Here is a 27923-nt window from a genome sequence, read left to right on the forward strand (position 1 = left end):
GTCGCCTCCTAACATGAATGCACCTCTGTAAAAAATCAAAAACAACCAATCAACTTCTGTACATGTCTCGTTAAAGGTACAGGGAACAACTGCCCACCCCAATGCAGACGAGGCGCCCCAAACCGATCCAAACCACCCGTCTTTTTCTTTTTAAAACTGAGGGACTTCGCACGTCTATGCGAACCCAACGATGAAAAGCCAACGCCTCTGTGCGCGGCATAAACGTAACCGAGATGAAGAAAATAAAAGAGGGCGATGCGCCCAAGCCGTCGTGGGGTATCATAACAGTACAGTAAGCCTCGAAAACGCCGTCAGCAACCGGGTGATGCCTCTCAACTTGCCACCGCTGTCGCTGGTTCCTGTTTGGGCGCCGAGTCCTTGGCCGCTTTCGATGCCCGACTTCCTGCGCGCTTCATCTGAGCGCTCTGCGTGAGAACGTTTGCTGTCCTTATCATCTCTGGGGATGCAGAAGGAAACAGACTCGTGTGTGGTGACGTCTGCGGGACCGCGTGGCCGTTCGATAACGGCGGCGGTTGCGATGGGCCTGCTGGAGTCTTGCTCTGCGACGGGCTGTTGACCCGCGCCCCCTGCGCCGAAGGACCTGTGCTGATCTTATGGGAAATGTGGTTCGGGTTTGCCCAAGGCGTGTCCTTAATGAATTGCTCGCCGGCAGGGCCAAGAGCACCCCCGAACGCAACTGCTTGATAGTCCTCAAGAGGCTGCATCATTGACCTTTGACGGGGCTTTGAGCTGCGCTGGGAGGCCATTAGCGGATGTCCGGTACAGCCAGGGGACTACGTTATCTTACCTTCATGGCCTCCAGGTCGTCTTCGACTTCCATCGCGTTGGCGCCGCGGATGGCGGGCATCGCAGGGAAACCTTCGTGCTTGGCAAGCCCTGCAAGGAAGGAAACTTCCGAGTTGTACGCGACAGCATTCCTGGTGCGCTGGGTCGGGTTGGTAGGGAACAGAAGCCCGTAGTCTGGCACGCTATGCGCGCTACGTCTAGCATTCTGTGTCTCGTACCACTCCTTGTTGAGATCCTCTAGCATCTTTGAGCGCTGTTCCCTTACGCCTTGGTAGAACTGGTCCCAGATCTGGGCGCGGCGTGCCACAGCTAGTCGTTCGAGCGCCTCGACGGACAACTCGTACTCCTTGTTCATGTGCAGCAACTTCTTCTCGAGCCTCTCGTCCAAGCATTGCTTCATGTTGAGGTACTCGGGATGGGATGGAGGTTCGGCTTGCAGGGAGTGCTCCTCTTGCTCGAGGCGCTCTAGGCGATCCTTGTACAGGCTGCCGCAAATCAATCAGCGCGTGTCGGGCGGGGTGATTCGACGCGTAGAATACTCACCGCTCGCGGAAAAACACAAACTTCTCCTCCAAATCTGTCCATTCCTCAACAGCGGCACGCTTTTTCTCGACTAGAAATCTGGTCAGTCTAAGCTTCGTGCACTAGGTCAAGGGCTCCTTACGCTCTTCGTCGTGTGTCGCTTCCGCCTCGTCGTCACCCTCGTGTTCAGCGTGGTCGTCATCGTGAGCCCCCGCATCTTCGTCACCCCGGATGTCATCGCGGGCGTCGTCGTGACCTTCATGATCATGGACCTCAGCAGCATTGCCTTTGCGCTTGCTGCCGTTGCGGGTAATCTTTTTCGTTATTTGAGCGTCCTTCGCCGGACTCTGGCCGTCGCGCGACAGACCACGCTTGGTCGGTGGAAGCTCGGGGGCGTTGTCGTCGGTCGCAGAGTGGTCGCCGCTGTGGGAATTTGTGGATGGGACCTCGTCCTCGTGCATCTCCACGTCATTCTTGTGTGGTTCCTGGTCCTGGGGCACGACTGACCCGGTGCGCTTCCTGGAAGGCTGCCCCGGCTCGCTTGACTCCGCAATCGGCGACCGTTTCCTCTTCTTGTTATCGGCGCTCTCAGAGTTGTCTTCGGCGGGGGGGAGCTCTGTGGACTTCTTGGGCTTGCTGGGGGACGCCTCGTCACCGTGGCTGGAGGCCATCGACACGTCGTCGTGGTCGGAAAGACTGTCGTCGTCGCCATCGTCGGCGCCGTCGACAGAAAATGTCTTTTGGAGCTTGCTAGGCGTGCGTTCAAAGATCTGGCCGTCGTTGAACTGATTGACGACCACGTCCTTGTGCCGCTGTGCCTGCGGGGTGTCGTAGAGGCGCTCAGTCTCCGCCTCGGTATCGTTCGCCTCGGACAGGTTGCTGTCGGAGTCGAGCGCATCGTCGTGGTGTGACTGAGGCGGATCGAGCTGCATGCCATCGAGGGAGTCTCCGCCATCCTTGTCCTCGACGTCGCTCAGAGGGCTGGAGATGTTGCTGTCGTCGTGATCGAGCGTCGCCTGGCCCGGTGAGAGGGCAGGCGGCGCTGACGCCGTGGCTGCCATTGAAACGAGGACTTGGTACCGTGCTTTACGATATCAAATCGGGTGGTTCGGGTGCAGGATGGGTCGCGGACGGGTGCAATTCGACCAGACGTTTTCGTGGGAACGACGGCGACGGGGCGCGGAGGGACAAGCAGAACCAGCAGAGGTAGGTTGGGGTGGTGGGCTGGCCGTTGTGGGGAGAAAAGCGAGTGTCTGCCAAAATCTAGAGGTAAATAAAAGCTGGCAGAGGATAGCATGAAAGCTTGGGATTGCGTAGAGCCCGGAAACAGAGGTGGGCGAGCGCGGAGTGGTGGTGTTGTGGTGGGTTTTCGGAGATGGGAAGAGAAGCGTTAGTGACCTGCCGCTCCATGAGAGATGCGCTCACCTGCTGCTCCCTCTCTGTCTGTGCCTTTGCCCGTCTTGCCCAGTGCGGAACCAGCATCGGTCGGCAGAACGAGTCCTCGCCCTGACAGCGAAAGCGGTGAGAGCTGGCACAACAGTGGGCACGGGGCACTTGTTCTCGGCAAATAGCGCCCGGCAGACCTTTTGCTCCAATGGCTGGTTGTTCCGTTTCTTATCAGCCTCCGAACCGCCGAAAATTCCTTATCGGCTTGGGGGGCGTAGGCCGGCGACAGAGGAGCTTGATTATTTTTTCTGGCGGGAGACTTTGGCGGTCGGTGCATCTACAGCAGGCCCGCTGCAGAAAAAACATCGTGACGTTACGCAAGCAAAGAAACTCGTCGCAACAATGGCCAAGGGGTATGTTTGGGACTATTTGAAGTGTTACAACACAGAATACTTACATATTTACCAGTAACTCTAAAATTACGGCCTCAACAAAGGCCATTGACCCCACCCTCGATGCACTCTTCGCATCCAGTGTAAGTCTTTGATATAACACTGGTAGTCGGCCAATTGAAATCCCATAATTCTAATAAATTCCAGGCTGGTCCGGTCAAGGCTCCCTCTACGACGAGATACTCCCAAGCGCCTCCCCCAAAGTCAAAGCCCGAAACGGCAGACTCTGACGAAGAACTGCCCGATGCCGATGAGGAAGACGACGAAGAGCTTTCGGAGCTAGGGCAAGACTCCGAGGAAGGAAGCGATGACGATGAAGAGGCCGAGGCTGAGTCAGAGGAGGAAGAGGCATCAGAAACGGTCGCGAAACCCAAGAAGGAGCGCAAACGCAAGAGGGACGAGGACGATATCGAGGGCAAGTACCTAAGCAAGCTTGCGGAAGCCGAGGAAAAGGAGGCACCCGCGGAGAAGCGCAGCAAAAAGGAGGACAAGGATAAGGAGGCGGGCTCAGAAGAAGAGGAAGAGGAGTCCGACTCTGAAGTCCCCGTCCATGAGTCCCTCGCAGCCGAGGGCAAGAACAAGGACAAGAACGACGAGATCGACAAGGCGAACCGCACCGTCTTCCTCTCCAACGTCGCCTCCGAGGCCGTCTCCAACAAGGCCGCCAAGCGCACCCTCGAAGCCCACCTCACCAGCGTCCTCGACAAGGACGCCACCCCGGCGCAAAAGATCGAGTCCATCCGCTTCCGATCCGTCGCCTTCTCCGGCGGCGCCCTGCCCAAGCGCGCGGCCTACATCACCAAGGCCGTCATGCAGGAAACTACAAAGTCCGCGAACGCGTACGTCGTCTTCTCGACCCCCGCGGCCGCGCGCAAGGTTGTCGCAGAGCTTAACGGCACGGTTGTCCTGGAACGCCACCTGCGCGTCGACAGCGTTGCCCACCCTTCTCCGACAGACCATCGCCGCTGTGTGTTTGTTGGTAACCTGGGCTTCGTCGATGATGAGACGATTACAACGGTGGATGAGTCCGGTGAGACGGTGCAGAAGAAGCGCACCAAGGTTCCTGCAGACATTGAAGAGGGTCTGTGGAGGACGTTTGGCAAGCAAGCTGGCAAGGTTGAGAACGTGCGCGTCATTCGTGATCCCAAGACGAGAGTGGGCAAGGGTTTTGCGTACGTTCAGTTTTATGTGAGTACCAGCAGAACTCCCCAGGTCACAGTCGCAAGATACTAACATTCACAGGATGCCAACCACGTCGAAGCAGCCCTTCTCCTGGACGGCAAGAAGTACCCTCCCATGCTCCCCAGAATCATGCGCGTAACCCGTGCCAAGGCCCCTCACAAGACCGCACTCGCAATGGAGCGCTCATCCAAGGCGAGGGTTCAAGCCGCTCGCGGCGCACCGGGTAGCACAAGCTACAAGGCGAAGATCACTCCCGAGCAAAAATCCATGGCCGGCCGTGCAAGCCGTCTTCTGGGTCGCTCCGGTGCCATGCGTGAGCAGCGCAAGGGCGGTGACAGGAAGCCCCCTAGGGCCAGCGGCTCTGGTGTTGTTCCCAAGGATGACATCAAGGCGCCGGAGGCCTTCATCTTTGAGGGACGTCGCGCCAGCGCCAAGGACGGCAGGCCCAAGGATCTCAAGTTCGGCAACAAGCGGGCCAAGGTCAAGGGTCGTGTCCAGAAGTCGAAGCCTACAGGTCGCGGCGCGAAGAGAGCGGAGGCGTGGAAGAACAAGGAGAAGAAGTAAAGAGGTTGTTAATGATCCGGGCAGAGAAGCATGCATTATTGTCAGGGAATACCACTGGTGAACATAAAACGGCATAGGTAAAAGGCGTCCAAAAATGAGATAGATCACTTATTGCAGCCACATGATAATTCTTACCTCACTTTATTCCTGACATTGTGACATCACTGGAGTGAGTTCGTCTGGCACGCTGATGTGAAAATGTAATGTGCAATTTCAGTTACAATTGACTACGGGAAAAGGCCCCGACCTTTCAAGTATCGGGGAACCAAAAGACCACGTGTATGTACTCGTGTGAAGGAAAGGGACTTGGTCTCATCTGTTATCAACTCGAGCTCGACTCCGAAATATCCATTCATGGGTTATGGGGTAATCCAGTGTCTTGCGCGTCCATGTCCGTTCAGTGGGAACGAGAACAGAGAAATCTACTGAACCGACACTCCAACGGCCGCCAAAACAAACTTTTTCGTGAATTCGTTTCGCCCAAGGCCACCAGATACGTCGTAGTTCGTCGCAGTAACCGATTTACCGCGAAACGAAGAAACGGTGCGTCCGATGTCGGCTTAGTACTCAATGTCTCCCTCATCGGCCTCGTAGGAGTCGGCAGCGACCTCCTCGTAGTCCTTCTCGAGGGCGGCAAGATCCTCACGGGCCTCGCTGAACTCACCCTCCTCCATACCCTCACCAACGTACCAGTGGACGAAGGCACGCTTGCTGTACATGAGATCGAACTTGTGGTCCAATCTCGACCAGGCCTCGGCGATGGCGGTGGTGTTGGAAAGCATGGAGACGGAACGGTCGACAGAGGCAAGACCACCGTCGCCGGCGGCGGCGGGAACGGCCATGGGCTTCTGGTAGTTGATGCCGAGCTTGAAACCAGTAGGGCACCACTCGACGAGGTTGAAGGAGGCCTTGGCCTTGAGTGCGGCGATGGCAGCGTTGCAGTCGCGGGGAACGACGTCTCCACGGTACAGGAGAGCGACAGCCATGTACTTGCCGTTGCGGGGGTCGCAGACGACCATCTGGTTGTTGGGCTCGAAGCCTGTAATCTGTCAGTTTTTATGCTCTCAAAGCGCGTACGGTGCTGGGGCGGACGTACACTGGAAGGTAAGCTCCTGAACCTTGAAGCTCTCGTGAGAGCTCTTGGAAGCCGAGATGACGGGAGCGTAGCTGATGAGGGGGTAGTGGATACGAGGGTAGGGGACCAGGTTGGTCTGGAACTCGTTCAGATCGACGTTGAGAGCACCGTCGAAGCGGAGAGACGAGGTGATGGAGGAGACGACCTGAGCGATCAGGCGGTTCAGGTGGTCGTACGAGGGACGGGGGATGTCGAGGTTGCGGCGGCAGATGTCGTAGACAGCCTCGTTGTCAACCAGGAAGGTACAGTCCGAGTTCTCGATGGTGCTGTGGGTAGACAGAACAGCGTTGTAAGGCTCGACGACGGCAGTCGAGACACGAGGAGCGGGGTAGACGGCGAACTCGAGCTTCGACTTCTTGCCGTACTCAGTGGAAAGGCGCTCAAGGAGCAGAGCACCGAAACCGGAACCGGTACCACCACCGAAGGAGTGGAAGATCAGGAAACCCTGGAGAGAGTGGCAGTTGTCTGTTGATGTCGGTCAGTTTGGGCGCGGGCTGACGGGTATGCGTTGGACGGGCAGAAACGAACCGGCGACGCGGCGGACACGGTCGATGACATTGTCAACCATCTCCTTGCCAATGGTGTAGTGGCCACGGGCGTAGTTGTTGGCGGCATCCTCCTTGCCGCTGATCAACAGCTCGGGGTGAAACAGCTGGCGGTAGCCACCAGTTCGGATCTCGTCAATGGGGGAAGGGTCGAGGTCGACGAAGAGGGATCGAGGGACGTATTTGCCATTGCTAGTCTCGGTAAAGAACGTCTCGTAGGATCCTCCGTCGACGACATCCTTGGCGTTGGGGTCAGGACGACCATCGGGGCCGAGGCCGTGCTCGAGGAGGTAGCTGGGCGCTGGCGGTCAGTCCATCGGATTTTCCATCGGATAAGGAAGGCATGGGACGAAGAAAGTCGACGTACAGCTCCCAAGCAGAGTTACCCAGCTGGGTACCGGCCTGGCCGAGGTGAAGGTGAAGAATCTGGAGAAGATTGATGTCAGTTTCGAAGCTATCAGGGCCGAGGCAAGGCGAGGTAGACTGGGTAGCTGGGCCGGATTTCAGGGGTCGTTGCTGCCGCGAAAATGGACAGCGAAGCCACGATGCAGCAGCTTGAATCGCCTGTTGGGAATTTTGGAAAAAGAGGACGCGTTGACCTACCTCGCCCTTCATGATGAATCGTAGCTAGACGGTTCTGGAGGGATACTGCGACGCAAATTGGGTTGGGGAAGGGGAATATTTTCACGCGCGCAGCGCAGAGATGAGGTTCGGAAGAGCTAGGGGGGGGGAAGGCGTGGTGATGGTTTTCAGAGGTTTGGAGGGTCTCTCGTTGTGGGCAAGGCGGGGCAGAATCAACAAGGCCAGCCAGTGGCACGATAGGCCTGTGGGAGAAGGGTGCTCCCCCCTCCTTCACCGGGTTTAGCGCCAATTGATCACTGCTAAGGTAGCTTGGTCTGTTGGGTCTCCAGTACTTGCCAGACTGCGGGGTCCTGCTGAGCCAATCAGGTAGCTGCGACCCTCTCACCGCTACATGGTCCAAGCGTTTTTGCTCGGTGGCTATTGGGTGGCATTCAGGGGTGCATGAAGATACCTAGGCACTGCCACCTGCCATCACAACACACTGAGTTGGCTCTTTCAGCCTGTTGGCAGTCACAGCAGCCTGGCAGGTGCAATGCCGTGCTCCAATATCAACTAAGGAAGCCACTTCCCCAGCCTTCTTTCCTAGACTTGGCCACTAAGCTTCACCGGGTTAACATTCACCGCTCGCTTTCACATTGACTTCACACTGGCTGTCATCTCTGAATTGGCCAATGGTCTGTGCGCAATATCCAAAGTGTACAAGGGTCTCTCAATGGCAGTCAAGATCAGCAACAAAACCGCAACTAAAGAGATTGTTCTTTCCTCTTTGAGTTTCAATGACTCTTTGCCTTCCTACCTCCTACACACACCATGGTTCTAACGGCATATCAGATGATAGGATACACCTCAAAACACTGACAGCAGCCAGGTTGAGCTTAACTCAACTTATACTAAGGTAGTATCGCTCCAAGGGAAATTCCTCGCGCCGTCGGCGGGATCCGAGCGATCTTTGGAGGGGCCGTGCCGGAACCGGCCCCACCCGCCGGCTTAGTCTAAAGGAATGCCACTCACCATCTGTGATAAGACATATTAGAAGCTACGGATTACACTTGAGGACAACTCTGCAAACATTGTTGATACAACGCGTCTACGAAGCCGCCGCGTTCATTTGAGGGACGTTATGGTACAGGTTGCTCGAGCCACAGCTTAAAAAACATCTCTAGAGGCAACACCACCTTCTCCCAGATGCCTTGCAGGCATTCGGGACTCATCATATCCGGCCCTCGATTAATCAAGAACTTCAGGCACCATTCAACTCCGTCGGCCAAAAGGCATCCCACTTCACACCTTGCCACTTTTACCCACTCCATCGCTGTGCAAAAGTCCATGAGTTCGTTCGGCTTGCCGTCGACTCCTAAATGACCAGATCGAGGACGTGCTTCAAAAGACTCTCCGAATATGAGTTCAAGAAGCACTACCCCAAGGAAGAAAATGTCATGGAAGTCTCCAGCTGAAGGTTTCGACTCTTGTATGGTATTCAGAATAGATGAATGCATGATGTACGGCTGAAAATTGGGTTGGAAAGTGTCCCCTATCAAGATTAGCTCCGAGTTATGGGAAAGCCAGGAGGTGCCGCCAGTACTCGCAACCAGCAAGACTGTCGACAGACCAATTCGCAAGCGTTCTGGTCGCGCAACCTTTTCCTTGCTCAAAGAACCCAGACCTAATTCCCGATAGCTTTGAGTGGTCGGTGGTTTGGAAGGTTTTAGCTCAAGACAGATTTGATCCTGGTGATCAGTCTGGAACACCCCAACTCTAGACTGTGACTGGCGACCGCTAACCGCAGAACAAAGGTTCGATGTTGATAAACTGCCAACAATCTCAACGGCATGTTTGTCAACCCCCGAAGAGTTGTGTGAAAAGTTGACCCGCTGAAGTTTAGATCTAACCTCCGAACTGGTTCCTTTCCCTTGCTGAGGGTGTAGATATTCGTTCGGTCAGTTTCGGGAGCTTATGGTTTGTTCATGTTCCTGTTCAGGAGTGCTTACGCGTCAAACGATGGTGGGCTTTCCTTCTCGATTTCCACACTTCCAAACAACATTCTTCTGACAGGATTCAACCTTTTCCACGATCTCTTCTCGGCTGTGTTCTGCGTACGATTGGTATAGATGCCACTCTTTCGAGCTGAAGAGATCTGGTTACTCGCGGATGACGGTGCCTCCCCGTTGGCGTATTTGGAAATATTACCCTCTGTCAACTGACGGCTGCAGTATGTTGGTTCGCTCTGTGATATGCGGTTTACGTCATATCTCGGCCTCTCATTTTTCATTCTGACACTGAGTTGCATCCGCTCAGATGCGACCCAAGGATTGAACATAACCATAACGTCAGGGTCTCGACGACCTTGAGTGACGTTGTTTCGGACTGTGATGCCACAGGGGTGACCACTGCTGCAGTTACATGTAAGGCTTTTCTGCAGACAATTGTACACTTGGCTCGCCTGCTTCTGAAGCATTTGAAGTATGTCTCGCCGCTGTTGCTCCTCCAATGTAGCATGGTTTGGTAATCGCACCGACAGATGGTCTCCCAATGCTACTTGCTGGCGAAGAATTTCTCGTCGGACATATCCATCTAGATCAGAGTTTGCTTTCTGAAGTTGCGCAAGAAGTCGATCCTTTTTGTGTAGGAAGCTGACAGTGAACTTGAACTTTTTGTTATCGGCTAGGCGAAAGTTGGATAAGTTGGAAGTTCGGATCTGTGTACACCGAATGAGTGATTCGGCCCACGCAGTTTAGTAATAGACATACTTCGGTTCGGGTAAGTGCTAGTTGACAAAGTTGCTTCAAAGCACTGTCAATATCCTGCAGTCGGCGAACAATTATTTCATAGGCGTTGCTCGTAAGCTTCTGCCGAAATTTCTCCTCAAGCCATGGTCGGTGCCAGATCGATGCTTCGTCACCCGCTGTCATTCGTGTATTCTGTAGGTCATCCCTGCCCGCGCCGTGAATACCTACCAAATCTAGAATGATATCTGATATCTGGCGATAGGTGTGTTGCTCCAAATCAACGTCTGCAATGAATTTTTCTAGGCTTGTCTGAAACGTCCAGTAGAATTTCATGTCTCCTAGAAAGTCTTGTAGTTGTTTGAGACCTTCCACAAGAAGAGGGAATCCGCCCAATACGATGCCAACGATTTAGAAACCCGAAATTATGCTTAAGCGCGATTTGGATTTTCAAACACGAATTAGAGTGGCTGCTGATTGATGTGAATTGAATAGAATGTGAGTTCAGAGTGAAAGACGTAAGATCAGGAGCTGTTTTGTGCACCTCGTCATCTTTTAGCCCCCAAGCTTACGAATGAGGGGAACTGAATTACCACGTGCCTTCCATCGTGCTGTTGGTCAAGAAACTGCCGATGATCGATACGTATTCTACACCTGTCTGGGTTCTGCAGCAGATGACGCCCAAGTCTGACCTGAGCTGTTCTATCGACCGGTTCATCACTGGTTTCAGAAGCAATGGCCTCAACATTCAGCAGGCACAACTCCAGCACGGTCAATTTAGGCATGGACGCGGACTCCAACAACAGATCCCAAGTCACTATAGAGGTATTGGCATGTCTCAACGCGCTTTGTGACCTTATGAGCGGCCTCGAAGAGTCGGGTCACCATGACCGCCAGATCCTAGCGGAGGACTCCAAGGGGAGATTACGGGTTTGGGCATTCGAAGTAGGTGTATTGCAACCGTCAACAGCACCAGGCTATTTGGAGGATCGTTTCGACATCACCAAAGAGATGAGAATCAGTATTTCCTCGGGCCTGGGAAGGATTAGACGATCGTCATTTTCCGGTCAGATTCCCTTGCCCTGCAGTGCCATCCCTTAGGCATGGTCAGTCGCTAAAGTTGAATAGCCACTCAAATCGTCTCGGGCCAATTACCGAACAGAAAAAGCCCGGTGCCACGGCGACCGCCGGAGACCAGTCCGGACGAGTTGCAAGAACTTTTGGAAAACATCAAATTTGCCGTGGATTATCTATTCAAGTTGTCTATCCTGTTGCGAAAAGAAATACCTCCCACCCAAGTCAGACGTTCTCAGACAGGAAAACCAGATCAATTAATACATGCGGACCAAATCACGACCGACATCTCGAAAGTCATGAAAAGTTCTTGGCTTCTTCAACGCCTTGATTTCAGTATAGATATCAGGATACAGGATCTTCAGCATCAGCTGAAGCAGCGAGATGCAAAGAACGTGGCCAAGCCCATTACACAAAGGACTCTTGACAGTGAGTCCGGGGTCGAGATAACATACACTCCCGGCGGAAACATACATTCAGCTTCAAATGTCCAATTCTCGGTGGCAGATCAATTGGCGGTACCACCGTGGAGTCTTGCTCAACTGACTCATGTTTCCGTCGACGGACTTCGGTTGACTTACGGGGTGCCATTTGAATGCCCTTTCTGCTTGACGAGTACAACGGTCTCGAACCAAAACCAATGGGAGTATGTACATTCTCAAATAAGACCCCATAGCCGCTGACCCTTCCGAAGAAGTCACGTCGACTGCGATTTAAAACCGTACATTTGTACTGTCAAAGGCTGCAAAGAACCAGGTGAACGTTACAGTTCTCAGGAGTCGTGGCTTAGCCATGAAAGACTACATCGACGCATCTGGTGCTGTCCAATTTGCACCAAAGGCACGATTCACCAAAGTCCCCAAGATCTGGTCGAGCACTTCCATATATCTCATCCGTACAGGGTCGGAAAAGATCAAATACTGACTGTAGTGGATGCGTGTGAGAGACCGCGAACTAGTCTCGAGCCGACTTCTTGTCTCTTCTGCGACTTGTGGGGATCGCACACTCGTCAGACAAATGACGAGAGTCAATTATTTCACCATGCTGCTGAAAACCTTAGACAAATAGCCATACAGTCGATACAGGTTGACAAAAATGGCTGGATATCCACCAAGTCAGAGATATCGATGAGAAGGAAGATCACAGTCAAAGCTTGGGCGAAACTGGCGTATCTACACTTGGAAATAACCAGGAGGCAGATTCGGTGCAGAAGAGACACGCAACGAGAGATTATGCTTATCGCCTACATAGCCAGGAATCAGGGCTGACTGCAAATCTTTCGAAAGCAGACTGTCCTTCGGCAAAAGCTGCAGGTGGAAGGGGAAAGATCTCGTATCTGGATCAACAGCGGATTCGGCAATACCAGGATGCATCGGGTGTTAGTGAGGAAGAGACAGGGTATCTGTGGCGCTCGAACATTATTTCACCTGCGATGGCCGAGACCTTCGGTCGGCAAAGTCAGCAACCGGCGAACGAAGACGATGGCGACCCTAAAGACGACACCCATGTTTGCAGGGTACTGAGGTCCTACTACGCTGAGAAGGGTCGCCCAATTCCTTGGTGGTTAAGGGAACAGGATGCCATGATTAAGAAAGGGAAAGGGATTCAGTTGGGAGAAAAGCAATTGCTGAGACGGACCTAAGACCCGTGAGCACCCGATCCAGTATATAATCTTTTCATGTGGGTGTCACCGAGAACGCAAAGGGCCGATTAGTTGCAGACATACGAGATGTACCGATTACTTAGTATCTCAACCTAAGTCAGGTGCGGCTTCCCTTAAGACACAAGCTCTCAAAGTCCTTCTGGGTTCGATGCTATGGGCTTGTGTAAGTTCGCGACAACGCCCATCTTACAATTGATCACATCACAACGACATTGCGGTAGCTCTGAACTGAGTTGTGCTGACACATCAATGCATCCGAGACAGATGGAGCGTACGGCATGACTAAAAGTGAGTGGCAAAGAGCGATATATCGCTGCAATTCAAAGCAAAGCGAATAACGTGAAGGCGCAAGCATGGTTGTTGTGCCTGGTGTCTATATTAAACATCTTTCTGTCGAGCGTGTTATACTTGAACTATATCTCAAATCGCTGGACTCAGGCAGAGAGAGCCAGAATTCGCTTCGCAGCATACGCAGCAGCGACCATGATGGGAGCCTGAGTGTTACCAGTAGGAACCTCGGGGTGCATGCTTCCATCAACAACAAACAGGTTCTCAGTACCCCAAACCTTGGTGTCAGGGTCGACGACGCTCTTGCCGTCGTTGGAAGAACCCATCTGGGTAGTGCCAAGGTAGTGGCTACCGCTACCAGCCGCAGCAACAAGAGCCTCGGCAGTGGCGTTCTCGGGAACACTCAGGATGCTGTCAGGCTTGCGGGCGTACTGGAGGAGAGTGTCAACCATGGTAGTCAGAGCCTCAACATCACCCTCGGTGTGCAGGAGAGGCTTCTGGGTCATGTTGGTAGCTCCCTCAGGCGTGATCTCGACGGTGCCGACGGAGGTGGTACCGTGGGTGAGGTAGACCTTGACGCCAATGGTGTTGTTGGCATCAGCACGAACGGTGCCCTGGATGTGACGGGTAGCGCCATCAGTGGTGTTGACGGAAGTCCAGAAGTTCAGGCGTTGACCAGACTGAGCCATGAGACCGCTGCCTTGGGCGAAGAGGTCGATGGTGGTCTGGTCGGGGCTGGTCCAAGCAGTGCTGGGGAGGGCAACAAGCTTGTCCTTGGTGGTGAAGGTGACGGTGGCGATGGCATGGTCCTTGAGGTTCTCGCCGACAGGAAGCTCAATCCACTGCTCCTTAGGAGGAAGCTGGATGTTGGTGTTGCCGGAAGCAACGATCTCGATCTGGGCGGCAGGGCCGATGCCGGAGTTGAAGAGGACACGGGGAGTGGAGTGGGAGCCGGCGGCCAGGACCAGGGATCCGCCCTTGGCCAGGTTGATGATCTCGCGGGCACCGCTGTCGTGCTCGACCTCAATGCCGGTAACCAGGCCACCCTCACGGATGGCACGGAGGACCTTGGTGTTAAGCTCGAGGTGGAAGTTGGAGAGGGCCTCGGCGTCGGGGAGGATAGCGCGAACGGGGCTGTCACGGAGGCCGTGGGCGATCTAAATAGTGTTAGATTGGGCTGGGACTTTGGGAATGATGTTGTTACTTACCGACCAGGGAGGGTGAGAGTACATCAACTCCTTAGCCTCAACATCGTTCAGGGCATCCTGCTCGCTCCAGCCGTTGGCATCCAAAAAGCGAGACATGATCTCGAAAGCGCCGTCATCGTAGCGCTTGCCGTCCTCCGAAGCCAAGGTGGTACCGGGAAGACGCTCGTAGAACTCAGCAGCTGCATCGGCGATGCCGTTCTCCCAGTGCCACTCCTCGTGCCAGGACGCGAAGTCCGCGGCGCGGGGCCTGACGAACATGAGTGCGTTGAGCATGGCTGAGCCACCGAGGAGGCATCCCGCCGCAATAGCAAGATCTCTGCAGTACTGCAGATCGGGGGAGGCGCCGGTGTGGTCGGCCATGCCGGGAACATCGTACATGGTGACGGTGCTGTTCCATGGCATCGTCTTGTTGTTGCCGGTCATGTAGAAGGAACGTCCACCACGCTCAAGCAGGAGAACGCTGCGACCGGAGTTGGCGAGCTTCTCGGCTGCGACAATACCAGCGGTTCCACCTCCAGCTACAATGTAGTCGTAGGTGGTGTTGCGGGTGGTCGTGGCATTGTCGCGGGCGTAAATGCGAGCGGCGGCCGTCTCGCCCAGCGCCAGAAGCGCGGAGCTCAGAGTAATGAACTTCATGATGCCGGATGACGATGCAAAGAAAGGAATGGCAAGACACTCAACCAAGAGCTTGAGGAAAAAACCAACGTCATGATGTTGGCTTACACCTTAAATATGTGAACGATTGATAAGATGAGATTGATAATCTTATTCAAGTACCTTGTCTCGGTACTGGGAAACACTCCGCAGAACCGGAGGGTGCTAACTAGGAAAGGCAACGATGGCACCTGTTCTGTGGATCTGATAATATAAGCATACTCTAGTGTGGAGGCCCTACACGAGAGCCCAGTGAATCAGGCAACTGGACGCGGACGATCGCGGGAAAACTTTGTCGTTTCTTGGTCGTGTATTGTCTTGGCTGACTGCCCCAATGCCTCGCGTAAAAATGCCTCATATTCGGACCGTCGCCGAATCAGTACGGCTACGTGGAGAAAGGCGGTGCAAGACGGAGCCCGTGATCAATCAGAATTCAAGCAGGCCGGGTAATCGAACTCCCAACGAGCTGAGCCATGTCGTCAAATCTTGCTCTACCCAGTCTGCTGCAGGCCGCTGCTCGGGAACATGGTCCTGCGTAGCCATATGCAGGCACGCGTGACGCCGGAGCGGTCAACTTGAATGGCCCAAGAAGCCCATCGAGCTTGACCGGGCTGACTTAAGAATGACATGCTGGCAATAGCAGTGGACATAAGAGTGTTTATGGTTGCCAAGGCCGAGTTCCAGACTTTAGCGACTGACACATTTTCAAGACCTTCCGATGACAGGTTACCAACCTCAAATGACCCACTAAGCACAGCCTTAAGGATGTGACCTTCCTTAAATTTCGCCCCCGCGGCTTCCGTTCATGCGTCTCCGACGTCGCTGAAGGATGTGAAAAGCTTCCGATGAGAAAAAGGACATTGGAGTTGAAAGGAGAACTTTCTGGCGCTAGTCCGCATAAAGGAGGTTGCGTTGGGAGTTGCGTCAATGCCCCTTCTTGGAAGTAAGGTCTTCGTGGACGAACTTGATTGTTAAAAAGAGTGGATACTCATCGACATCAACTCAAAGCAGAAGCTACGGTAAAGGTTTAAAATGTCAATATGGTGTTCATGTTGTGCCCAGAGCTGGTACTATGGCACCTGGTCTGTTTGGCCTGTTCAAACAGGACGGCAAACACAGCTCACGAAACGATATTCAGGCAAGCAAGGCAACAGACTGCTACGGCTGAACCAGCCCCAGTTGACCCACGTTTGCCATTCCACACGAGATTTCATCCTCGCAGTTGCACACATTGCAGTTTGGATATTAGAACTCGCCAAACCACGGTGAGCAAATCTCCCTTTTAAAGCAACCTGATTCCATGAATTTACTGTAGATCGATCGAATGTCGTAGTCTGGAGGCCGACTCCCATGTTCAATATTGAATGCGACGTCATTCCCCTGGTCGATCTGATGTTACAGATGCCAAGTTTCCTACCAACTCGAAGCAGGGGTGGCGGCGTCGCATTACTTCGGCCCCCAAATGAACACCGCGACTCTGTGCATGATGACACATCGGTTGAGACCTCCAAAATTGTGTTCTTGCTTACATGCTTTGCAATCGAGAGCTATTTGAAATTCCTACAAAATCAGTCTCAAGACCAAAGAGGAAGATAACAGCAGCTCATAAGAGCGAATTCTCCGAATCGCCGTCAGGACTCTTCTGGAAGAAGCTAGCAAGCGGATTCGAACAAATAGGGAGCAGCTTGGCTATATATAGAGCACAGATAACACATCACATAGAGTAGGCAGATTTCAGTGTTCCATCTTTTGACCCCCAACTCCAATTGGCCTCTGTGAGCCTTCACGCTGTGTTGCAAACCTATTGGTGGGCGCGTAGCCTTGGAGCGCCGTAACTATGACTTTTGGAAACCGCGCTTCTTTCCGCAGGTACACGAGTGATGAGTGAACCCTCTTGTCGGGTGTGCTTACAAGAATTCTGGCTTTTAGAATCATTATATTACGGCGAGAAACTTAAGTTCGAAATCCTTTTACCCAATCAAGGTAAATCAAGATCATATCGCATGGCTTCAAAACTCAACCTTTGAGTTTCATGTTACTCGCAATATGTCTTTCATTAGGTTCATGATTTCAACTCCGATGCATGTTCTATTTCTCATGATGCTTGTCTTCTTGTTTCTGTGAAACTACAGATACCTGAGTCCTGACGACAATCCCTCGCTCATAGTCAGAGCTACCTTTGCTCTCAGCATCATGACTCGATACCGTATCCCCAGAAGCCACCTTGCAAGTCAGATCGACCTCATCATCCTCAAGTCTTGTATGACCCGCCTGGCTTCGGCTCAGACCAAAGCCCCCCACACTTGCTCTTGCAAGATGACTGCCGTGAGCGTTGCGGCTGCGTTGCCCCCCGTTACCTGAGATACCACCGCTACGTTCACCTGCGTACGGATAGGATGGACTCTTCGAGGACTTGTTCCGACCCATGCGGAACAACGGGGCGAATGTTGGTAAGCAAGCGGAGATGATGGCGACGGAAGGCTCAAGGCTGGACCAGGCAAAGGAGGGACCCATCCACCATGTGACGTCGATGTTCTGGAACAAGCCATTGAGGTAGTAAATACGCACGACACTTGCAACGCAAACGCTGTAATCACCTGTCAGCATACATATCATTTCAGGCTGGAAGTGAGGAGAACATACAAGCCGCCCAGAAGCATGATACCAATTATGGAAGTCTTAGTCCGCTTGTTCATATGCAGTCTCCAGATACGAGGCACGGGTACCAGCAATATGACGATGTCGTTGAACATGTTGACGATGCCTAGAAGAAGGAAGAACAAGCTGACATTGATGCAGCTTCCCTTCTCCCCCAGATATTGAGTCCAGTAGAATGATACCGGACTGCAGGCACAGGCCATGGTAATCCAAAGGATGAATGGATACGTACTGGTAAGAAAGGTCGCGGTCCAGAACATTATCGAGTACATCTGACCTAGGCCAGTCTTGGAATGAAAAAGACGACGGTAGAGAAGAAGGATGCTAACTTTTGTCGAGGTGACGGCGGTTACGTACACGTAGGGCTCGGCATATACGATCTGATCAGGGATCAATGTCAGTGACCTGAATGATGAATGATGACAAACAAAGCCTGCCCCAGCATACCTTCAATAACGTCACGAAACGCGAGATGTTGCTCGACCAGACGTGTTCTCCGGCGCCATAGCTCCCGGCTTTTCATGAGGTGTTAGATGGTTCTTGTGTCGCGTGATCTCATGAATGGAAAAGAGTTATCTGGCCTTATGTACTCACCCAAGATGGTCATAAACGTCGTCGCTGCACATAAGAACTAGAATGGCAAGGAAAAGCGGTCAATATCTTCCACCGGATTTCTCAGAACAGGGGCAAAGTCCAACTTACAACGCTGAGAAAGATTGCCCAATCATCGTACCAAAGTTTCGACCCCTTGACGCAGCGCACGTAAAAGCGAAGCGCGACTGATGCGGCCGCAAGGCCCAGAACGATGCATACCGCAACGTTGTAAGAGGTCACGATTTGCTCATCTAAGTCGAGTCCCGCCGGCGACTCTCCAAAGATAGCCACGATATTTGGGTCGACGGTCATGCTGGCATGATCTGTGAAGAGTTTGTCGAGTGGCAAGTTCTCCTCGCCAAGGGAGAAACGGAAGACGGGGAGAAAAGGGGAGCCTCACAATGACATTTGAGCGGAATGCTAGAGGGGAAAGAAGCCAACCAAAATTCTCCGCTTACCACAACGTTTTAGCGAAGATCTGAGTCGCTCTTAAGCCAACCCGCGCTTCCCCATGATTGTGGCTGGCTGTACCGACACGGAAGCTCCGAGTTGACACAAAATAATTCTGTTCATTCCACGTTGCATTTCAGCTTCGCCTCTTTCCTGTATAACTTCACAAAAGTCTTCCATTGCCTCGGTTGTCTCAAGGACTTTTGCAAGACATGTTGGCGCTAGACCAGGGGGCTAGCACTTGCGTGTATGTTTGCTTCGCGTTCACAAGGGTAGCGGACAGAAATATTCGTTGGCAAACATCCAACAGTAGTACGATTCTGCAATAAGGTAGAAAGATCTTCAGCTGTGCCGCATGCACATTACGATACCGAAGTCTCGGACACCTTTTAGCCCTTGGAGGCCGAGACGACCTGGTTGTTGCCGGAGAAATTTGCTAGATAAGTAGAATGGTTGATTGAGCCGTTGGACAAAGACTCAGGGCCTTGTTGGGGCAGCATCCGAACAAGTATTCTTCCCGTGAAGACGATCATGCCTTCTTCGTGTTGGCAGGTTCTCGGATTCCCACCTTTTCAGCGGTAGTAAACTGTCACTCTTTCCTGTCTGAGGCTGTTCCCACAGAAGTCGGGATATCCGCGAGAACCCGAGCCTGGATGAGAGCCACCTTCATCTTCCAGCGGGAAGGATGCGACTGTCTGTGCAAGTATTCTCCACTTGTCTCAATGGAGTTCCTTTCAGGCCATCCATGAGAAAGCGGCCCAATCGCGTCAGCCGATTTCAACGGCGAAGAACCAACACAACACCAACGGCTTATTACCAGGCATTTCCAGGGTCCACATATCATCCAACACTCGCCTGAAGAGTGCATTATCTCCTTTAGCGTATCGCAACAGGCAAGAAGTCCGAGTTTTCAGAAACACACCGAGGCGAATATGCGTCCTAGGAAGCTTCCGCGGTGCCCATCTGCAAGCCTCCCGGTATGGTCAGCACCTTCTTGTAACGGTCTGCTCGATGCCGGGGCCCTTGCTTCTCGGCACGGCGGGAAGCCGGAGAGCAACTCGCACTCACCACTAACAGGTCCAACACAACTACCATGCGTACCGACAAGTGTCGAGCTGCAAAAACTCCACTTATCATTACGTTTAAGAGAGTGAATTCGCAAGCATCGACAGGCCCAATTGCGCTAGCAACGGTCTAGATATCCAGAAGTCATCTTCGACAAGCCGGTTCAGGCACGCTGCCATGTGAATCACGCTCTCAAAGCCCGAAAACCCGAGCCCTTGTCAAGGGATATCGCGACCAGACTGTCATCCTCGAAGGTCGATCGGCATGGAGTCCCTTTTCATAATGAGCAAACAACGGAGGAACGAGGCATTTGCCTGTTCGGGATAGCGAAGACGTACAGCTTGTAATCACATTTCAACTAGAGTGCAGCGATTGAGACGCTGCAATCTGGCCGGGCCTGAAGATGTTGGTTCCCCTGAACCGCATGTACTACGCCACCCGAGCTGCAGAATCGCGACCAGGTCGGCAGAGACTATCATACGAGCGACGGAAAATTCCTTTGGCATCGATGTTACAGTTAAGATGATAGACCAGCGATGAGAGCTCACTTCTTCAAAAGCCCTTCGTCCCATGCTCTCCAGAGACATCTGAGCTATCTTGTCTCTGATCATACTTTACACTCTGGGTCTTGTAGACATCTCATACTATTTTTAAGTTCTGAGTTCTTTCTGAATTTCTCAACATGGCACCGGGACTCACTGAGCTTAGTCTGGTGAACGATGCCCAGCCTCTCCCTGAGAAGATTGTCTCGACCACAACAGCCACGGAGATCCCCTCGCCGACTGAGACGAAGCTCGACCTTGCCCCTCCCCTTCTCCCCGTCGAGCAGATCGGCCCCAAAGGATGGATTCGCTGCATCTATCACTTTGAGCTGTCCGACAACTACGATGCCGACCGCCTTACACACATCCTGAAGACTGCCTACAAGGCCATGAAGGATCGTGTCCCTATCGCCGGGTGTGAGGTCGTGCCCCTTGAGGACTCCAAGCAAGCAGGTCTTCTCAAGCTCCGCCACTACGGTGACGAGATTGAGGACTTCCTTGCTAAGGACCTCCGTGGCGATGAGACCTCGCCTACCTTCGCTGAGCTCAAGGCCCGCGGGTTCCCTTCTTCGGCACTCCTCCCTGAGAAGGTCTGCCGTCGTGGATTGGGTGGCGAATGGCCTCAGGCTGGTGACAGGCTGAACGTCACATGGATGCAAGCCAACTTCATCAGGGGAGGTCTCCTTCTCAACATGCTCTTCCTACATGCCTATGCAGACGGCACAACGGCCTACAAGTTCACGGAGCTCCTCGCTGAGGAAGTCCGACGCCTGCAAGGCATCCCAATTACCCGCCCGGCCGAGGTCCCCGTAGAGGACAGAGTCAAGGTGATGAAGTCCACCGGCGCCCAGCCCGGCCGTCCGGAAGACCATGCAGAATACATCGAGCTCCCCTTCACTCCCCCTGGTGTGCCACCCAAGCTCGCCTCAGACATCCACCATGGCCACGTATGGTACTTCTCTCCCTCTGCCCTCGCTGCCCTCAAGGCCGATGCATCCCCTGCCAACGCCAAGCTCTTCAGGGGTCGAGAAGGCATTCCAGAGTACATCACCACCAACGACGCTTTGTCGGCGCTTATCTGGCGCGCGACAATGTCGGCACAGCACAGCACCAAGATCCGCCCCGTCTCCGAAGACCCGACCCCTTCGCCCTCGGTGATGGGCATCGCTCTCGATGCGCGCCGGAGAGTGGGCGTGCCGGTGCACAAGCACACCATCGGTAACATCCTTGGTTTCGCACCGGCCGTTCTCGATGTTCGTGAGGTTGTGTCCCCGGAAAGCGAAGCAACGCTCGCGGACCTGGCCATCTGCGTCCGCCGCGCCGTAGCCAAGACTGAGGATGTCTACCTTGACAGCCTCAATGCTCTGGTCGAGAGGCTCCAGGATGTGACTAGGCTCGCGCCGACCATGTTCCTTGACATGCCTGGTAACCATATGCTGCAGTCATCATGGCGCGAGTTCCCTTTCTACAATATCGAATGGGGCTCTGCATTCGGTGAGAAAATCCTGGCTGTCCGCCCGCCATCTGTAGGTGTAACGCACACGATGCAGATTGTGCTGCCGGACCCGAAGAAGGGCGGCATCGAGGTTTTTGTGGGTGTTGAGCATGAGGCAATGGAGAGGCTATTGAATGATCCAGTTTGGAGAAAATATGCCCAGGCTCCCGAAGGCCTGTAAGCGTTGGCTTTGTATAATATGTACGTATCGTTCAAATGGACTAGGTATCACCATGTTGGGGGTGCTAATGATGGTTTCAATGAAGAATTGCCTTTGCCAAGGATCTAGCTCCCATGCACCCCGCAAGTGTATTTCCAATGCCAATTTTTTGGGGGCGCTATTTTGTGAAAGAGGCAGAAGTTCATGATGCCGGATTTCCGTGTTCTCCATAAATCGGATTCTCGTCAATTCTGGATCTCGGTATTCAGCCACGGAGATCTCCCGGCATCTGCCATCTACAAGCTGACAACCAGCTGCGACCAATCAAAGCGCCTAAATCGTTAGCTAAACTGCCTGAAATGTAACATCTCCATTTCCCGAAAGTCGATGACGTCCCGAAAGTGAAATAGCTACTCCGCAGCCGACCACCACATTTGCCAGGAACTATCGCAAAACCGTAAAACGCGTGACGTCAAGCTTGCGATACTGAAGCTTTGTCCGCTAAGAATGAGGGGGGAACATAAGTAGGCGGGTGGCCGGACAAAGCCATTTTATTGTGAAAAGGGCAATCTCAACATACAGCACGAAAATGGTCGACTCGAAGAAGCCTGTTCTCGCCGTCATCGGCTCCGGCTGGGGCGGCTTCACCCTGACCCAAAAGATTGACCTTTCGAAATACACCGTCAAGGTGATATCGCCTATTCGCACGATCCAGTACACCCCGCTCCTCGCCAGCGCGGCATGCGGCCTCTTCAACTTTCGCATGGCGGAGGAGCCCGTCCGCCGTAAAAGCCGGACGGACATGAGCTACTACAAGGCCTTCGCCGAGGACATCGACTTTGAGAAGCGGGTCATCCGGTGCAAGTCCGACACGCACATCAAGGGCGATGACGAGGAGCCCGAGTTCTTCGACGTGGAGTACGACAAGCTGTGCATCGCGCCGGGGTGCGATATCCAGGACTTTGGAACGCCCGGTGCGAGCAAGCATGCTTTCTTTCTGAAGACGACGAACGATGCGCGGTTGATTCAGCAGAGGATCTTGGAGATTATGGACAAGGCGTCGCTGCCGACGACGACGGAGCAGGAGCAGAGAGATCTTTTGAGTATCAGGATTGTGGGCGGCGGGGCGATTGGGATCGAGGCGGCCGCGGAGTTGTGGGATTTGTGGTTTGAGGAGATGAGGTTCTTGTTCCCCCAGTTGGATGGGAAGTTGACGATCACGATCCATGATGTCGCGCCTTCGATTTTGTCGACATTTGATGCCAGATTGAGCGAGTACGCGACACAGAGTTTGGAGGGGAAGCAAGTTGCGCTCAAGACGTGTTCGCACATTTCATCGGTGGAGCCTGATGGAATTATCACGAAAGAGGATGGGAGGTTGCCTTCAGGCCTGATCATTTGGGCTACAGGGAACAAGGCAAGCTCGCTGGTGCAGAAGCTGGATGTCAAGAAGCCCGAACACGGACTACCAAGGATTCTGACGGACAAGTACTTGAGGGTTTTGCGGCCTGATGGGAGTCCAATGAAGGATGTGTACGCGTTGGGGGATGCAGCCGACATTGATGGGGTGTCACTGCCTACTCTGGCTGAGGTGGCGTTGCAGAAGGGAGAATATCTCACCACGACATTGAACGGAAGGGAAGAAGACGTGAAGCCTTTTGGTTACAAGCAGAGAGTTTTACTGGCTTACTTGGGACGCCACGATGGTATCATTGGAGGGCGACAAGAGTGGACTGGCATGAGTGCTTGGCTGGCATGGAGGTCCGGCAGTTTGGGTTGGACGAGAAGCTGGAGGAGGAAAATCATGATTATGATCAGCTGGATATTCGTCTGGCTGGGTGGAAGAGACATTGTAAGACCGTAAACGAAATGCAAATAGTGTTTGTTTGATGGATACAGCGGGAAATGACAATATCTCAACCGAGCTGCTCAATCATTGACATGAAATAATTGGATAAATCAATTATTGACGTGACGCCCAATCTCAGTACAGCGAGAAGCTGTGCGAATGTCATGAATTTTCTCCCGCCGCAAACATGTGCATATAAAACGCCGCCAACGTTTGTGATCCGGTACTGCTTAAACGCTGTGCCTAGAGAGGCTACATGTCAAGAGCCATGGGACTCCATGTAGCTAGTATCCTTTGCCTCGTCTAACCGCAATGCATTGCGGAAGCTCTCTGTGGTGATTACCACACTCTTTCTTTTCTGCACTGTCCAGTGAAAACTTCTAAAGTCACCCTCAAAGTCTTTTCTTCCATTCGAGGTGAGCCTACATGCCTCTGAGTCGCAGTAAACCAGGGCAGCAGATCACATCTACAGTGGAGCCTCAGGAAAATCACCGAAACCATTTCTATGGCACTATGGATGTGGTCTGATTCCATGAATTCAGTCGTCGGCAAGTCATGCACAGCTAGCCACGAAGTGCCGCTATGCGCCGAGCTGGAATTTCCCACTCCAATGTTTCTCAGTATACGGCAATTGGTAATTAGAAAGGGTCTTCAATTGAGCTGTTGCAAGGAGTCAAGGACCCGAAAGCAGGTTGCGCCACGGTTAATGTAAGGCTGATGTCGCAAACGGCAAACCATCGCACGTGTGACTGTTGTTCCGTGGTGAGACACAACTAGCGGCAAGTCCAGCCGTATTTGAACCAGCCAGTGACCGCGTCTAACTAACCGAAAATAAGGGCCAAGACCGAGCTGGATTACAGTGGCTAGCTGGACTTGCCTTCGGTGAATGAGATGGGGTAGCTAGGTCATACGACTTTGCGAATTTTGGTTGCAACCTTCGTTCGACTTCACTAAGGTTTAAGCGTGTGTGATGAGCCAGTTTCAAGCAGACATGAGGCGACTAAGTGGGCAAATAGAAACTGTTTTCAACACGGCAGTGTGAAGAGTACCAATTATTTATCTCAGACGACTGATAGTCTAACAAGTCGAAAAGAGTATAAGTATATCCGTTCAGTCTCTAGGATGTGGTTCTCAAATTCAAAAAGGTGTATCAATACATTTGACTCTCTGGAACAATTTGAAGCAGCACATTTCGGAAGTTGACCAACTCCTGATCACTCCAATACTCTTTTAGCCATGGCTATTGATTCATTCTCTCTATCTCGGAAGTCCACGAGCAGCTGGCGATTGCCAATCTCGATCGTCTTGTCCGGCACGAACCTCCGTCTCGCCCAGACAATTCCCTCATCGATAACAAGGAGCTTTGCAACATCACACTCCGAATCCTAGAAGGATGGAGTTCCAATAACACTACGAGCATCAACACTTCAATTGCATCGCAAGTTTTCAATGGGCAAAGTAACATCTCATGGCCTATCGCATTTCTTCCTTTCATGGAGAGCATGGGCATGTACCTTCGCGATTACAGTCTGCTTGACGAGGCTTGGCAGGAATATCGCGCCTACAAAGCTAATGGATCAAACGACGAAATCAGTCTTAAGCGTTGCGTCAAAACATACCATGCCGCATATGATCCGATCAGGAAGCTAGCCCAATTTTGGGGCTTGGAATTCGTGCCTCTCTGCGATTTGCTTCATACCCCGCCGGACGGCCAACCTCATTGGGATGGACCATATTGCGGCGCTTTCTACACAACAAACGCTCAGAAAAACAGCCCGTTTGTCGGAATTGCCTTCAAAGTCACCAATCCCACAAACCTACGAGACATCAAGGTTGACTACAACTACCAACTCACCAGCGTTGGACAGCATCTTGGCGGGGCTCCCACGAGAGTGTCCCTTGGTGTCTTCACTGCTCTTTTCTCCCGTTTCGAAGACATAGAAGACATTGCGTATGATTACATAGTCGCTGCACTCACCAAGTGCGTGTCGACCATACCTGGGCGCTCTGATACCAACATCGTCAAGGCTCATGTAACCGGACATTCCTTGGGAGGCTCCTACTCTTCACTATTCTACACCCAATTTTTCCAGGATGGCGGAAAGATCCCGGTCAACGTTGGAGATGAGTACACATTCGGTGCTCCCCGGGTTGGGAACGAGGAGTGGGCAACTTACAATAACACCAATTTCGGCCCGCCGTCTAATTCACAGTCTTGGAGAGTGGTAAGTGACCAGGATCTGGTTCCGCAGATTCCAGCCACCAGTCTCAGACCTACAGAATTAGATTTCTATCATATCAACAAGGGCATGAAGATATTCAACAACAGTGTACCACAGCCCATCCCCACCGAAATTGGACTCCCCCCTCCGCCCCCTGTCCAATTCAAGAGTCTGGCCGCTTTAATCAAGGCTGTCAAAGATTCGACCTTTCACTGTGAGTAATACCGAGAACTTCGTGTCTCGCAAATTATATTGACATATTTGGAAATCAAGTACCGAAGTCCTACTACGACTCGATGGTTTATGCGATCAACAACACCAAGTAGCCACTTGTGCGAACGGTCAAGAATCGAGATGGTGTAGCCACCACCAAGTACCGAACACACTGCTCTCTAATTTGATGCTCTCTGATTGTTGGTTATTGTTTGGGGAATGCGTAGTCGCGCGGAAATAAGAAAAGAAGAACAAGAACGGAGGGGGAAAAAAAGGCAAACAACATGCGGTCAACTTACATCAGCGTTTATAATCTGAGCATGTGCCCCCGGTTAGGCTTCTTGTTTCTTGACTGGAGAGAAGCGTCTTTTGGGGCCACTTTCGTTTTACCATCTGCGGAAATCACTCTTTCTTTTTACTAGGTAGTCTGGTTTTGAGTCTAGGCTCCCGTAATGTCTAATCAATCACACACATTCCTTTGAAACTGCTACTCAATCACCCTCGAAAGGGTTCTCTATCGACCGAGAGTCAAACGCGCAGAGTAGTCATCTCCTTCCCATTTGCTCAGTTCATGACATGATAGTCTTACCTTAGCTACGAATATAGCAGCTATATGCGCCCCGTAAACATATCCCTATGGACTGACCCCTCTATCTTGATATCCTAGCAATTCGCGCAGGGACTCTTACACCGTTGGACTGCTCAAACTGGCAGTGACATTGTGACTAGCTAGGACCACTTCATGAAATCAGATCGTTGTGGCTGCTTAGTATAGAGCATCACTACTAGCCGAGTACTTTCATAGAACCAGAGATGGCCGATACTGCGAGTACGCCACTGTGACGGGAAACTCAGGGACTCATGACACAGCACCTAGAGGGCCTCCTTGGCCATTCGACGCGTTCAGCTTTTAAGCCTGTCCATTACTGGTCACATTGTCTGCAAGGAAAACAAATGTCCAGCGGGCATGTGGCCTTTCAATTGACACCAGGCAATGGGTGCTGGCGAGCAGCACTATATTGTGAGCTTACAGCCCAGGCGTCCAGCCCTGCGTTGGCTTTGAAGTGGATATGGGTTCTTACTATACCTTATGAAAGGGTGCGAAGATGAAAGTTTTGATTTGATCAAGCAGAATTTGCTTGGTCGCCCCTGCCATGACCAAGGGCATACCGCTGACGGAAACCGCTAGCTCAATGATGCCAGTCTCCATTAACCGTGGTCTTGGTCTCAGCAGAATGCCACGATGCAATATTTTAGCTCCGTTTTCAGTTCTGCTGGGAATAAACTGGCAGAACCGCATTCCAGAGACGACAGGCACCGGCGAGGGCGTTTCTGAAGTAAGCCGCGGACTTGCGAAGAGAACACGAGCTGCTAAGACAACACAACGGCCGGCATTTTTAGATGCCACATAACCCCATAGCGGTCTGACTTCATTCGGCATTGCTGCAAGAGCAAACCAATTTCGGTGCGCATCTTTAAAATGGCGTTCATCATTCGTACTTATACTCTTGGACAGACCGATTCCAAACGTCGAATTTCTTTAGGTGGCCGGCAGTGGCTCACGGTAGACTGTAGACATTCTGAGATCACAAGTATAAAAGGGGTAGCGAACAGTATCACAATCGCCAGACAATGGCTTAAAATCATCATCAGAGTGATTGGAAGCACAGTCCGACGTGATTCGTCGCCTTGTGATAGGGCTTTCCTGGTTCACAGCAGTTGGGTTGTCCGCCAGGTTCGTCAGCAACAAGACATCCTCAAGTTGTCTGTGGTCTCTGGGATGGTCTGTCTCTTGGCAGGTACTGGCGGGTATTGAACCAGAATATCCCGTTGACGTGGGATCGACGACAGGAAGACACCACAGTTTCCCACCTAATTCGTAAGGTTTGA

The 27923-nt window shown here is 52.6% G+C and overlaps 8 protein-coding genes across 8 annotated transcripts; 4 read left to right on the forward strand and 4 right to left on the reverse strand.

Moving 5' to 3' along the window:
• Window positions 1-332: 332 nt before the first annotated feature.
• DEP1 (Transcriptional regulatory protein DEP1) lies at window positions 333-2390 on the reverse strand (the record flags this gene model as incomplete). The annotated part of the gene is made up of 4 exons (XM_037326126.1): window positions 333-755; window positions 809-1292; window positions 1351-1420; window positions 1472-2390. 4 exons carry the CDS (start codon window positions 2388-2390, stop codon window positions 333-335), a joined length of 1896 nt encoding a protein of 631 aa, XP_037176006.1.
• Window positions 2391-3117: 727 nt separating this feature from the next.
• On the forward strand, window positions 3118-4913 carry NOP12 (Nucleolar protein 12; the record flags this gene model as incomplete). Its single annotated transcript, XM_037326127.1, has 4 exons — window positions 3118-3128; window positions 3184-3250; window positions 3315-4355; window positions 4410-4913. 4 exons carry the CDS (start codon window positions 3118-3120, stop codon window positions 4911-4913), a joined length of 1623 nt encoding a protein of 540 aa, XP_037175674.1.
• A 560-nt stretch (window positions 4914-5473) lies between these two features.
• On the reverse strand, window positions 5474-7208 carry TUB1 (Tubulin alpha chain; the record flags this gene model as incomplete). Its single annotated transcript, XM_037326128.1, has 5 exons — window positions 5474-5952; window positions 6010-6513; window positions 6577-6887; window positions 6961-7019; window positions 7197-7208. 5 exons carry the CDS (start codon window positions 7206-7208, stop codon window positions 5474-5476), a joined length of 1365 nt encoding a protein of 454 aa, XP_037175675.1.
• Window positions 7209-13069: 5861 nt separating this feature from the next.
• CDH-1-0 (Cellobiose dehydrogenase) lies at window positions 13070-14767 on the reverse strand (the record flags this gene model as incomplete). The annotated part of the gene is made up of 2 exons (XM_037326129.1): window positions 13070-14080; window positions 14132-14767. The coding sequence occupies 2 exons, from the start codon at window positions 14765-14767 to the stop codon at window positions 13070-13072; spliced, it is 1647 nt and encodes a 548-aa protein (XP_037175673.1).
• A 2191-nt stretch (window positions 14768-16958) lies between these two features.
• On the reverse strand, window positions 16959-18349 carry SAT4-4 (Satratoxin biosynthesis SC1 cluster protein 4; the record flags this gene model as incomplete). Its single annotated transcript, XM_037326130.1, has 6 exons — window positions 16959-16962; window positions 17175-17372; window positions 17429-17823; window positions 17891-17958; window positions 18038-18074; window positions 18146-18349. 6 exons carry the CDS (start codon window positions 18347-18349, stop codon window positions 16959-16961), a joined length of 906 nt encoding a protein of 301 aa, XP_037175080.1.
• Window positions 18350-20234: 1885 nt separating this feature from the next.
• On the forward strand, window positions 20235-21770 carry CGCA056_v010884 (Trichothecene 3-O-acetyltransferase TRI101; the record flags this gene model as incomplete). The annotated part of the gene is made up of 1 exon (XM_037326131.1): window positions 20235-21770. The coding sequence occupies one exon, from the start codon at window positions 20235-20237 to the stop codon at window positions 21768-21770; it is 1536 nt and encodes a 511-aa protein (XP_037175678.1).
• Window positions 21771-22338: 568 nt separating this feature from the next.
• Window positions 22339-23613, forward strand: CGCA056_v010885 (putative NADH dehydrogenase; the record flags this gene model as incomplete). The annotated part of the gene is made up of 1 exon (XM_037326132.1): window positions 22339-23613. One exon carries the CDS (start codon window positions 22339-22341, stop codon window positions 23611-23613), a length of 1275 nt encoding a protein of 424 aa, XP_037175539.1.
• A 1478-nt stretch (window positions 23614-25091) lies between these two features.
• faeA (putative feruloyl esterase A) lies at window positions 25092-26146 on the forward strand (the record flags this gene model as incomplete). The annotated part of the gene is made up of 2 exons (XM_037326133.1): window positions 25092-26034; window positions 26094-26146. 2 exons carry the CDS (start codon window positions 25092-25094, stop codon window positions 26144-26146), a joined length of 996 nt encoding a protein of 331 aa, XP_037175676.1.
• Between the last annotated feature and the right edge of the window lie 1777 nt (window positions 26147-27923).

Source organism: Colletotrichum aenigma (assembly GCF_013390185.1).
Source record: "Colletotrichum aenigma strain Cg56 chromosome Unknown KSG_Cg56_contig07, whole genome shotgun sequence".
NCBI lineage: Eukaryota > Fungi > Ascomycota > Sordariomycetes > Glomerellales > Glomerellaceae > Colletotrichum > Colletotrichum aenigma.